This window comes from Poeciliopsis prolifica, unplaced genomic scaffold, assembly GCF_027474105.1.
Source record: "Poeciliopsis prolifica strain line A6 unplaced genomic scaffold, Auburn_PproV2 SCAFFOLD007, whole genome shotgun sequence".
Lineage (NCBI taxonomy): Eukaryota > Metazoa > Chordata > Actinopteri > Cyprinodontiformes > Poeciliidae > Poeciliopsis > Poeciliopsis prolifica.
This window is the reverse complement of record NW_026562382.1, coordinates 9140342-9153824: the sequence shown is the minus strand read 5'-3', so window position 1 is coordinate 9153824 and position 13483 is coordinate 9140342. Positions and strand designations below refer to the sequence as shown.

General features: G+C 39.4%; 1 protein-coding gene across 1 annotated transcript; it reads right to left on the bottom strand.

Annotated features, from left to right (window-relative positions):
- Positions 1-7529: 7529 nt before the first annotated feature.
- Positions 7530-12651, bottom strand: pcdh8 (protocadherin 8). Its single transcript, XM_055032090.1, has 4 exons — positions 10242-12651; positions 10040-10110; positions 9679-9812; positions 7530-8289 (listed from the first exon to the last, which is right to left on the bottom strand). Exons 1-4 carry the CDS (start codon positions 12609-12611, stop codon positions 7958-7960), a joined length of 2907 nt encoding a protein of 968 aa, XP_054888065.1. The 5' UTR covers positions 12612-12651; the 3' UTR covers positions 7530-7957.
- Positions 12652-13483: the final 832 nt, after the last annotated feature.

The following is a 13483-nucleotide window of genomic DNA, read 5'->3' as shown; positions in this document are numbered from 1 at the left end:
TGAAAATGTCACTCACATTTTCACTCATCTCTAATTTGAACCTCAGTTCATAATGAAAACTGGATAGTTTTTACATCTTTACTCACAGGATATCTCTTGTTTGTTATAAACATGTCTGTACTTTGCTTTTTCATGAAGCAAATTAGACAATTGAGAAAACTGTAAATAATCAATACAGTATTGATTCTAAAGGAGCTTTGTATGCTCCAAGTTTCAAATATGTATAAATTCTGAAAAAGTCACAAAAATATAGTAGTGATGTAAAAGTATGAACATTTAAACTATCTGTCCATAATATTTGACAAAAGTAATTTATTTTATCTCTGTCCCATGACAATGGGAGTCAAAGCAAAACAGAAACTAAATACAATTAATCAGTTTAAACAACATCAATACATAGATCTACATGAAATCACTTTCGTCTATATTTTGAGTTTTGACAAACATGTGGGCTTCCCCCCAAGCAGAGAGGCCAACTGCAGCTCTTCAAATGTTACAAATGTTTTAGCATCAGTTTTAGCAAACAGCCCCCTAGGCAAGCCCTAGCCTCCTTCTGTTACCCCACACACAACCAAACACAGACTTACTCCCATGACAAACCCTATTCGACAAGAAAACAGCAGCAGCAGCAGCAGCAGCAGCAGCAGCAGCAACAAACAAACCCTAAACTTATTTTGTAAATCTTCAGAAACCATAAGAACTACAAGACAGATCAATAAATCAAAACAGAAAACAGAGACGGACGGACGCATCGATGGACAGATGGACAGATAGACAGATAGATAGATAGATAGATAGATAGATAGATAGATAGATAGATAGATAGATAGATAGATAGATAGATAGATAGATAGATAGATAGATAGATAGATAGATAGATAGATAGATAGATATAGATAGATAGATAGATAGATAGATAGATAGATAGATAGATAGATAGATAGATAGATAGATAGATAGATAGATAGATAGATAGATAGATAGATAGATAGATAGATAGATAGATAGATAGATAGATAGATAGATAGATAGATAGATAGATAGATAGATAGATAGATAGATAGATAGATAGATAGATAGATAGATAGATAGATTCCTTAGAAAACCAAGCCCAGGGGTTTTCTTTATGAAACTGGTACAAAACAAATCCTGAAACTTCCCTCACAAAGGTTGTGATCTATAAGAAACAAGCTCAATGTCTCATGCCAACTCTGACCCATGCGTACTATACGCTCATTTTGGAGACTGAGGGAAATGGTGAGAAGAATGGTGGTTTGGGGAACTGAAGCTGAACTGCATCACAATTCCCTTAGAAATTATGGAATTTCAGTCATAAATCAAGTTCATCAGAAGCATCCAAAAATGCGGTGAGATATTTGTTTCCACTACTGAGCCATAAAGATTTAGCCAAAGGGGTTAATTTCAAGCTGCAGTTCACAAGCAAACAGATAAAAAATAATAATATTTTAATATATTCTTTAAGTCTCTGTTCCATATTTTAACTGTAAAAACAGCTTGCCCAAAACTTACAGAGGCTGCAGTAGAATAAAAGCAGCCTCCTGTGATCACAATCTGAGTACCAGTCATGTCTAATCCAGAGGACAGGGAGCATATAGTTGCTTCGGAAAATCTCATTGCTTGGGATATGCAGCCAGCGATAGGGGACATCAAGTCAAAACACAGGAGACAAGATCAGCCAGGCGTGTTGGAGTTGTGCTTTTCCTGGAAAAGGGTTTTGGCCTTATGCAGGACGCCATGCTAATAATATATAGCAGTAGTCACCAACTCACTGGCAGAATGGAGAGTGTTGGGCAACACAAATAATTACACACACTAGGTGCTAAACAATAAAACATAATTTAACGAAGCTTCAAGGAACATAAATTGCCACAAGAAATTTGAATAACTGAGGTATTGAAGTCATTAATTGAATTGTTACAGCCCTAAAAGACCTAAAGTCATGCTTACTATTCGGAATATCAATAAATGCCATGGAAATATTTATTCTACAGTATACTGAATGGGACCTAAATTTGAAAAATGTTCTATTATTCATTGTAAGACATTGCTGTTTCAGGACAGTTTTTTTTGCACTTTTCTCTTTTGTCCTCATCAAGGCGGTGTTGCATTCCTCTACACCAGCCTTAGCATCAGTGAAGCATCTCCTTCAGGTGGATGGATCAAGGGAACTGCTGACCTATCCAATCGAACAGACACATCTGAAGATGTAAAACAGGGATCAATAATCTTTAACAGTTTAGTCTGCCATTTATTGCAACCAAGCCTCCTTTTGTCATTCCAATGTGGCAGATATTTATTGGTATTGTGCTGAAGATTGTGGTTCAAAATATTGTGAAGCTCTAATACTGTTGTAGAGTGTTTTGTGTTGAGATTATGTAGGTTTTGCAGAAACATGAATATGCTGACAATTAAGATTGGAATGATGTGTCTCCTTACACTGTTTCACATTTGGAATAGAAACAGTCAGCATTTGCTGCTCATCAAAACTTTATTCATTCTTTGCTTATCCAACCATCTTAAGTAAATTTTTTTACTATAGTTTTTTACATTTTTTTCTATTAAAGAAGTAAGATCTTCAGTTAGAAGAGAGGGTTATCTCTCTCATGTCCTATTTGGACTGTTGTTCTGATTCATCACTAAAATACAAAGCTCTTCTATTCATAGAAAACGATATTCCATGAATAGAAACTCTTTTTTTTCATAGAAACAGCTTCTATTCATAAAATGAAAATAAGATTCTCAGACTAGAATATAAATATTGAATTATTTTTCTTGAATGATTCAAGAGATCTCAAAACGTTGGTGCTTTCTGTTGATTTGTGACGTTTTGAAAATTGCACATCATCCAAGGTTGAGGAAATATACTTCGCTTGGCTCTGCTGCTGAAAGGTAGATGAGAAATGATTGACTCCATTGTCGTGTTTGTCCATTTAATGTAGTGCTCTATCCACCAGGCAGTTTTCTTAGATAAAGTACATTTGTTTGAAAGTGAGGAACAGCCTCAGAAAAACTCTAAAGATTGGCTTGATCCATGGTCAGACTACACAAATGCAGGCAGATTAATTCACTTCTGACAACTTTCAGCAAAATAACATACATGCATGACTCAGTCTTTTTACTCTTTAATGTCTGTGGTGGACTTCCTTCAGGTTGATGCTTGTAAAGGATTAGGCTTCAAACCCAAAGTGATGTTTATAAACTCCTTTGAATTCCCACATCCTTAAGATATGATAAAACAACAGAAGACTGAAATAAAACACCAGATGTGGGACACGCTCCCTCTGTGGCATACTGTATTCACAGAAGAAAATTACAGTGGGATGACAGAAACCTTCTGATAACATCCTATGATTAAGTGAAAATTGTTGCTTTTGCCCGTGTCCAAACCCACACTGTGTCTCTCAAGTTTAAACCAGCAGACACCACGGCACGAGCAAACTCGTTCTCTTCAAACCTGGGAATAATGACACAGCTGACATCTTAATGGTAAATGAGCATAAACAAAGCCTCGGCTTCAAGACAAACTGTCAAGAAAAAAACAAATGCTGCTATTCTTCAGCTTAAGCCCCACAATCCAACGCATCCAAAAGTCAATATTCACACTTGGCAGCTCAGACAAAGATGAAGACGAGGTGCGAGAAGTACAAAACATGGCGCAGTCTGGAGCGGGCCTGAAGCGCCACATGCCATCGATTCAGAGAGGCTCAGTCTTTTACATGCGGGAGAGTTTGTTCCAAAGCTGATATCATAAAAGGCCATAACAACGTAATCGCAGTCATATATTTTGCTATCTTTCAAAAATCAACTTAACACCACAGGTGCAGAAGAGACGCGGAAGGCAGATCTGACTCATTCGTTAATGGAGTAGTTTTAGAGATGAGAAGCAGTTCTATGGAGACTTGAAAAAGCAATTATACACATTGAATGTTTTCATATTTTCTGCCTACAAATGTAGAAGTGCAGGGTTAGGTTGACTCTGACTGTGTATATTTAGCTACATATTTTGTGGAAATGTTTTGTGATAGATTAATACAGTTACTTGTCAGCATTTATTTTAAAGAACAATAACTTTTTAAAAACTTTCTTATTTTTTCAAAATGAAAATATGAATCATATTTGTAATGCAAACCTTTGTTTGCATTACATAGAAACAGCTTCATGCCACAAAAGTCATGCTTTTGTGGCATGACTTTTGTGGCATGTCCTCGCAGCAATTGCACATCTAGAAACTTAATGTTTTGACTATTCCCCTTTTCAAAATAGAATAAATAATTCAAACTGTATGGAGCGCTTCCATTAAAATCAGTTTGTAAGTTTTATCACAGCTTCTCAGTTGGTTTATGTCAACACTTGACTGAGCCATTGAAATATCTAAATGTGCTTTGATCTAAATCAGTGTAACTCTGGAAACTCCACACGTGGAGATTGTTTTTAATTAAATCTAGACATGCCCTGTATATGACTCAAACCACATTCCTTCTCACTCTAACCAGCTATCCAGTCTCTCCCAAAGAAAAACATCCCCTAACCATGATGCTGCCAGCTTTGGTTATGTACAGGTATCAAAGTAAAGGAGACACATATGCTTCTCTTTTTAAGATTTGTATCATGAATTCATGTACCCATTTCTTTCTGGCTCACAATTTTCAAATCTTTATACTTTCCAGGCACATAGCGTCATTTTATAGCACACTCAATAATCTATGTTACCCTTCGTTTTTATAAAATTTCTATATGTATAAAAGATGGCATATGACTTTGTGATATGATTCCTTGAAATGTGTCTCAATCTCTGTAAGAAGCTCCTACTTTTTTCATTTAGAATGTCACCACTACAATGTTCCTCCATTATGTCATTTGCAACCCATAGAAGTGTTGGACTGAGAAGAAGTTTGTATTATAAGCTCAGCAGATGCTCAGTTCAATTGTTGCTGCCGCTAGTCTGGTGGAGCTGACCACAGAAAGCATTGGGATGGGTGCTCTGTGAAGAGACTGTGACTCCAATGAGGAGGTTTGGGGAAAAAGCTCCTCATTGGAGGAGAGCAAGTGTTTAAGCACCCCAACATAGCTGCCAGGGGAGATTCAAGGAGTCCTTAAACATGCATGAAAGAAATCAGAGCAACACTCCATTTATATTTTTGATGAGGGAAGAACCCTATAACATGATATAAAGCTTAAAAAAAGTAATCTACCTGTTAAAATACATTGAAGTTTGTGGGTGTAACGTGATACACTCTGAAAACGTTCATAGGGCTTTAATAATTTTACTGTACACTGTATGCTGTGGAGGTTTGAAATGTTTTGTGATATCTGCTTCTGGACACTGATAGAAAGTCAATTTAAAAATAAAGCAGGCCCACATTTCACCCCAAACTGTGCAAATGAATATACCTCGTGGCATAAATTGTCAGGTCAGTGCACAGCTTGTTTGACCTACAAGATGAATATGAAGCAATGACAGAGGGAGCCATATTGTATTGATTGATAAATGCATTTTCCCTCTGTGTACAATTGGCTATCTGTCAGGGCCGTGAACATCACCAGGAGCACAAATATGACCTTCTTCCTTATTGTTTGCCTTTTTGTACTTCATGGCCTTGAATTCTCAAGTCAATATCTTAGCAATTTTCAAAACTGTGGCGTCTCTGACGAACGAAAGCTCTGAATACTGAAAGAGTGGTCAGGACAGCTTAGATATGGAATTAGTTTTATTCATGAGGAACATTGTAATATGTGAGAACTCTGTTTGGTGCTGCACGGTTATGTAAAAGGTGTCTAATCCACTCCATTCCAGCTTTTATCACAGCTATCAAAAAGCTTAAAAAAGCAAGTATTTATGATCATGCAAATGAGGGCAGCTCTCAGCCCACGTTTTGTTCAGAGGAACAAAAAACCCTGAAAAAAATGAAAATGGTTCTGCTTTCCATCTGAATCCACTAATTTCCCCATTTTTGTCAAAGATTGAGAATCTATTAATTTCCCCATGAAGACTCTTCTTTACCTGACTGTTAAGTAATTTGTAACAGCTTTCTTCTCTTGTCCTTTTTGTTCCCATGAATCAAGCACTCATTTAAACTCACTTTGAAAATAATGAGGACAGAACAATGCAATGACAAGGTTGTTTACGAACAGATGACTGTCTTCAGGTATTTAATAGTGTTTGAAATGCATATCTCAAGTTTCGAAAATGTTGATAAAAGCAATATTAAAGCGAACTTGTCTGTTTGAAGTCGGTGGTGAAAAAAACACAAGCTTCCTCAAGGGCATGGTCCTTTGATTGAGAGATATGTTTAATTGATCTTTTTCTTGCTTAATTTATTTTGCAAACCTTCAGTTTTTTTCCGACTTAGAGTCCTAAATTCGCAGCTGTATACTGGCGCTGTTCATACACAACATAGAAAAGTATGGAATTAGATTTAGTTGTTTCTCTGATGTCGTTAAATCCATCCTTTGAGCCAGCCAACCTCTGTTTTTTTGCAGGATCTGTATTTGCACTCATACATGTATTTTAAAGGTATTTGAAACTCTGGAGATTTGTGTATGACTAAGTGCAGTGTTTTGACATGAGAAAGGTCCCAGAACTCTTTATTCTGTATTTGAAAAGGAAAACAAAAAACAACACCAGTTTTTCAACTAAATAAATAACAGCAATGTTCTTTAAATCTGTATCTCGACAAACAACTAGTGTCCAGAATCCAGGGTGTTACTTGCCGGCAGGGTTGGATATAGATTCTCAAACTCATCTGCGTCTCGTCGATAAATCATTTAGGACCAGGAACAGTTTTCACTTGCCCTGCATGTTCACAGTTTGAATTAAACCAGCAAACAGTAACCAGTTCTGGAAAAGCTTGTAGTAAAAGCACAGCAAGCAACTGTCTTGTAAGTGTCAGAGGATTCAAAGACTTGCATAAAAAATTGCATTTCACTTTGTACATGGGTAGTTTTTTTCATTTTTGCAGCAAAGGCAGAGGAATTCATTAAAAGGCTCACCCCTCATAGCAACAACTGACAGACAGGAATTTGTAAGACAGCCTAGTACATGGTCCTGTGTTGTGTATAGCAATGAAAATAATTTTAAAGAATAGGCATTGATTTGACAGAACCCCAGTAAGACTTTTTTTTTATTTTGGTATAATGCTTTACACTTTATTTTTCCTCAGGAGCACCCGATCCTTCTTTATTTTTATTTATTTTTTTTTTTTGCTCATTTGCATGCCAGAAACCAAACGGAGTAACCTTGGAGTCTTCAAAGCAGGTCTCCCAGGTAATGGAGGGGAGCATAGGATTGCACATCTGATCAGCTCTGACTGGAGTTTTCATCATGTAGATCTAAAACTGGAGGAGGAGTTTTGCATGTTTACACAAAATTAAAGCAGGCTCATCTTTTATTTTAATGTTCCTTAAGTAAAATGATTCTTCGTCACGCTTCATTAAGTTTAATCACATTGTTGTACTAAAATAAAAAAAAATGAAAAAATGCTGACTGGCATTTTATATTAATTCAGAAATTTTATTTGACAAAAAAAGCACATAGACCCAGCAGTAGACGCCACAGGAAACAATATACTGAAAATCAAATAATGAAAGACAAATACACAAAAGAAGTGCACTAACCAATCTTCCAGACAACAGGATTGGACATTTTTTCCTTAATTGGTTATGACCAGTGATTAGCAAGTTAAATACTGAAGAAATATTTGTTTTTCCCTCTTCATTAAATAAATCAATACAACTTGTCAAAATTAAAACAGACAATTCACAGACACACAATAATAAGTATCAGCCAGGAAAAGCTTGATGAGTCATAATCCAATGAACATTTTCCCACATTTTCCTCATAAACAAATATGTACTCTTGTCAATTAAGAATTTGATACAAACTTTTACACATGTACATCCACGATGTGCAGCTAAATAAGATTAGCTGCACATTTAATTAAAAGATAGTTGCAACTTCAGATTCTGTAGCCACTGTTACAATGTTGGGAGTCTCCTGGTGGACCATGGCCTGTCCTGCATCAGTTTCATGCAGCTGCTGGGGGAAGTAGGAAGGAAGAGTCCCAGATCTGGAAAAAGTCTGCATGTTGCTTCTTGGTTTTGGCTGGTTTGTGTTGTATCCACAGTCCTTCCTGATGCTGTGAGAATTGTTGAAAACAGGCATGGGGGAGAAGCCTATTGTGTATGCATTTTCTCTGGAGTTCCTGTAGCTCCTCTGTGGTATCACACAGTAGGCACTCTGGCACTCTCTAGATAAGCTCCTACCAGTACCTGAAACAAAGTAAGATAAACAAAACTGCAGATTAGATACAGTAAGTGTCGATGTAACCTGTCAAAGTTTTTGTTTAAATGAAATCTTGCAAAGTCTGGGAAATATTTAAAGCTACTTTTGTTACTATCCAGGTCTGAATAGGTAAAAATTAAACTGAGCGTGGACAGAATGTTAACAATTATTGCCATTATTGATTATTTATATTTTCAAAAGCTACAAACCTTTGGTTAAAAAAATTAAGTTATTTCATTGATTATATTTAAATGATACTCGTTACCTTGATTTTCACATAAAAAATGTAGACTTCAATATTTTGTTTTTAAGTACAAAACACTTCCTTTATGCAGGTTCAAACACCTCTAAGTTTTTGCATGAAACCTCAAACACATCAAGGTTACAATTACAAACCTCATTGTATTTTACTATGACTTTTGGTGACAAATAAATACAAACTATCATGTAACTGGGAAGTGGAAGATAATGATACACCGTCTTCATTTTTCAAGTTTGTAAAAAAAGTTGTAAATAAATATCTGAAAAGTTAGCTTTGGAATTCAGACTCCCGGAGCAAATAACTTCATGATGTGGTCATAGGTTCAGGCTGGAGTGCAGTGGTAGTTTTCCTCCATATACAGTGTTTTGGATATCAGCTAAAAAAAAAAAAAAAAAAATGTATTTCATGTAGTTGCTTCATAGGGGCACAGTTGTTAGTACAGGTGCCTTGCGGCAAGACGGTCCTGGGTTCTTTCTGCATTGAGTTTGCATGTTCTCCCTGTGCATAAGTGGGTTCTTGCTGGGTACTCTTGCTTCTCACAGTGGAAAAACATCAGGTTAAATAGCCTCACAAAATGTTTCTTAGTTGTAAATATGTACATGATTGATTGTCCTGCAATTCTCTATGTTGCCCTGCGATGGAGAAGTATCTTGCATTAAGTGTGTCCTGCCTTTCTCTCATAAGTCACTAGTTAGGCACTGGCCATCCACTGCAAGGATACAGCCATTTGATGGATGGATAATATTAGATTAAAGACTAAACAAATATCCCCACTACTCTTTGAAGAGTTGCAAATCAAAATCTTAGGACAGGTATGAACATTTCCCCAAGGCCTCTAAATGGCTGTCAATGCCATTATATAAATAAAGGCAATAAGCAGAACCTGTGGTTCTTAAACTTCACATGGGAAAGAAAAAATAATAGTAGAGAAGTCTGATATGTGATGCCATTCTGTAAACCACGCATGTAATACAAAATAATTATTACGAATCATCATTTTAGTTGTAATTACATGAACCAAAAATGTACACTTCAAAGAAACTTCTGAAACATTTTTAAATTTGATGTGTAAAAAATTTGGAATATGAAATGTTTATGAATGATTGAAACTTACTTTTCAGTCTGGGTTGGAAGGTGCTGAAGTTCTTCTTGCCACCATCTCCACTGACATCTGAGTCGCTGTCATTGAAGTCACTGTCCCCTTTACCGCTGTCCTTCACGCTCAGCTGGTCATTGTTGCTGAGGCCGCTGCAGTCAACAAATTACAGTATGAGCCACAACCACACTTGGCTTGATTATTGATGTGTTTTTATATGCAAAAACTAGAGCTTTGCTGCCCATCTAACCTCAATCTGCACACATGCCACAATCAATAAACTGCATGCATGGGTGAAAAGTAAAGCATCCTTTCTTTTCATTGAAGTTTTACTGCTGTATAGGAGAAAGGAAATTTTTCATTTTTTCAGTTGACTTACCTCACTTGCAAGCAGTATCTGTCACCTTGCCACACAGATGTTGGCTGAAAATGCTTGGAGGGCAGGAAGATCTGAGAGAGCAAACAGAGTGACAGTAGAGTGCTTAGTTTCCATTTCTGGCACATAGATCAAGGCAACATCATGAAGCTAAAAAGATGAAAAATGCTGAAAAAAAAAAAAAAAAAAACATTGGATGACTCACCTTCGATTCTGAGTCTCTGCTTCTCTCCTCATAGAGGCAGGAATCATCCAGAGACAAAGACGTCCTCTCATGGAAGAACCCCTGCTGGCCCGTGTAAATGTTTGGTTCTACAGAGGTGAGCATGGAATGGGGCCTGCCGTCAAACAGGCCCTGGCACACTTCTCTCTTTCTGCCACGGCTTCTTCTTCCCCTACGGCTCAGTTTGCACGTGAGGGCGACGGCCACAATTGCAATTAGCAGGAAGGCACAACCCCCACTGAGCACGATGATGATGATTAGTGAGCCATTGAACGAGGAGCCTTCTTCCTCACTTGACTGTAGGACAATGACAACCTGGTCTTCAGGGGGTTCTGTATCTGAAACCACAAACCTAATAGTGGCACTGCTGGACAGAGGGGCCCTTCCGTTGTCACTGACTGTGATTTTAATTTCCAACACGTCCCCTATTTCGGCTGTTAGCCACTGCTTCAAAGCAATCTCTCCAGTGTTTTTGTTCATGATAAACAACTTTGGGTCACCTTCCAGAATTTGGTGGGAGAGCTCGCCATTCACCCCCTCATCTGCATCTTCTGCTACTACCTGAAGGGCAAGATAACCTGCAGGGGCATTGTAGGGAAGAGGGATATCAGCAGAGTTATTCAGCAGGACAGGGAAGGTGAAATATGGATGGTTGTCATTCTGATCCACGACTCTGACCCGGATCATTGAGGTGCTGGACAAAGAGGGGGAGCCTCTGTCCTCTGCTTGGATGACCACCTCAATCTGTTGGAGCGTCTCATAATCAAAAGACCTCAAAGTGTACAAGGACCCTGAGATTGAGTCTACAGAAACATAGGTGGACACTGGAGAGCCTCCCAGTATTTCTGAATCTAAGAGTTTGTAGGAAACTTTTGCGTTCCTTCCCATGTCAGGATCTCGAGCAACAACGGTGGTAATGTATGAGCCAGGAATGTTGTTCTCCAAAACTGAAACTTCATACACAGGCTTACTGAAAAGAGGGGGGTTGTCATTCTCATCTGTTACACTGATTGTGTACTGCCTGGCCGTCTTAAAGGGGGGAGTCCCCAGGTCCTCTGCCACCACAGTCAAGTTGTATTCTTGGATCTTCTCTCTGTCCAGAGTGGCGGTGGTAATGATCATGAAGGTCTCCCCGTAAGCCTGCTGCAGGGTGAAATGCTCGTGCCCGAGCAGGCTGACGCGCACGTACCCGTTGGAGCCCGAGTCTCTGTCCGAGGTGCTGATCAGCGCCACGAAGCTCTCCGCTGCCGCAGCCTCGGTGATGTAGGCCACCGAGTCGCTGCTGGAGGTCATCGGCTTGATGATGATCTCCGGAGCGTTGTCGTTCACGTCCACTACCTCGATTACGACCGTGCAGGTGGACGGGACGGAGTTCTCGCCCTGATCCGAGGCTCTGATGATTAGCTCGTATGACTTCCTTTTCTCGAAGTCAACCAGCGCCTTCAGGGTCACATCCCCGGAGAAAGGGTCGATGTGAAAAGTTTGGGCCACCTCGGATGACAACTCGTCTGGGAACGCATACATGACTTCCCCGTTGATGCCCTGGTCCGGATCGAAGGCGTGCACTTTCAGCACTCGGTGACCAACCGGGGAATCTTCCTCCAACTCAACTTTCAGGGAGCTGTGCGCAAAAGCCGGGCTGTTGTCATTAAAGTCCAACACTTTGATGTTCACAGTCATAGATCCCGACTTTGGAGGTGCTCCTCCGTCAGACGCAGTCACCTGTATGGTGTAAGAGTCCTCCACTTCTCTGTCCAGCTCACTCACCAGGATCAGCTCGGCAAACTTCACTCCGTCCTCCAATTCGCGCACTTCCACAGCAAAGTGGCTGCAGGGGGAGATGTTGTAGCTCTGGATGTAGTTATCACCCACATCCTCGTCGAGAGCGATCTGGAGCGGAAACCTGGAGTGCAGGGGGACGTTTTCAACTATCTCCAGTTTCGTTTCGTTGAGGGGGAAGTACGGAGAGTGGTCGTTGATGTCCTTCACCTCGATCTCCACGTGGATGAGCTGAAACTTCTCCCTGGAGTGGGCCACGATGTTGAAGGTGATGAAGCAGCGAGGGGATCTGGGGCAGAGCTGCTCCCGGTCGACCACATCCTCGACGGTCAGGAGTCCGTCACTTTCCCGCATCTGAATAACTGAGGTGTTGCTCTCTTGCATGAAGCGGAAAGATGTGTCCGGGTCATCAAACGGATCGATCTTTAAATCTTGGGATAAATTCCCTATTTCCGTCCCGGGCGCGTCCTCTTCATAGGTAAAGTACCTAGTAGTTGTGCATTGCACAGTGCGCAGAAACACAGCAAAAAGCGTAAAGACAAGACCCACAGATGCAACTTTGCAAAACTCCATGCTGAATGTTTCCCCCCTCAAAAAAGTATTCAGAAGACAAGTCAGGAACTACTTCTCCTGTCTGAGTCCAACTCCGAGTTACCAGACAGTCTTTAAGCCTCACTGTATGCAAATTGCCCTCCCAGTCGACCAATGGCCTTCCAGTGGGGCACCAAAAGGAAAGGCTTGGCGCTGCACCAATTTGTAGCTTTTTGTTTTGGGTGCAAATGGCTCATTAGATAAACTGTTTGTCGAGCTTTTAATCGGGCAGACACCAGCTTCCTTAAATTAATCTGCGCGTGACAATTAATTAACTAACTAAATTACTTGGAGGGGACAGGATAATAAGAACACACGCCTCCGGAGGAGGGTACAGGTCTACCTGTTAAACGCTTTAAAACGGATTTGCTGGGTGAGTTTCACCCAGAGAAAGAAGGAAGCAGACATATGGCAGCGTTATTAGAAGAGCTCCAAAAGTTAAGAAGGGCACACGGCTGTGGAAAGCATCAGGAGAATGATTGGCGCTGTGCACAGAAATTTAAAAGTCCTGAAGGCAAAAAGAGAGAGAGAGATTCAAAGAAAGTCATGCTATGCACACCACCAATGGAATGCAGATAGAATGTTAAAATTAAACTAAAGGTAAGGTTATGATTGGGAAGAATACACCTGAATCATTTTCCTTTGAGTACTGCATTTCTGAAATATTAGTTTTTTGTTTGTTTGTTTGTTTGTATTCATAACCAGCACTGTTAGGTAATTTTTCAGCCCTTTCATAGCTCCTGAGTGGATGAAAAATGCCAACTTATGTTTGGCTTGTAAAATATTAATGTTAAGTGCAAAACTGTCAGACAACAGCAGTGAGATAGGGACAATAAATATAAAACAGACAATTT

Bases quoted from the DNA above. Each gene is read 5' to 3' on its own strand.
- pcdh8 (XM_055032090.1), bottom strand. From the start codon at position 12,611: ATGGAGTTTTGCAAAGTTGCATCTGTGGGTCTTGTCTTTACGCTTTTT. The intron at 10,111-10,241 runs GTGAGTCATCCA...TTGCTCTCTCAG, and splicing joins GCAGAGACTCAGAATCGAAG to ATCTTCCTGCCCTCCAAGCA. The intron at 8,290-9,678 runs GTAAGTTTCAAT...ACTTTGTTTCAG, and splicing joins CTTCCAACCCAGACTGAAAA to GTACTGGTAGGAGCTTATCT.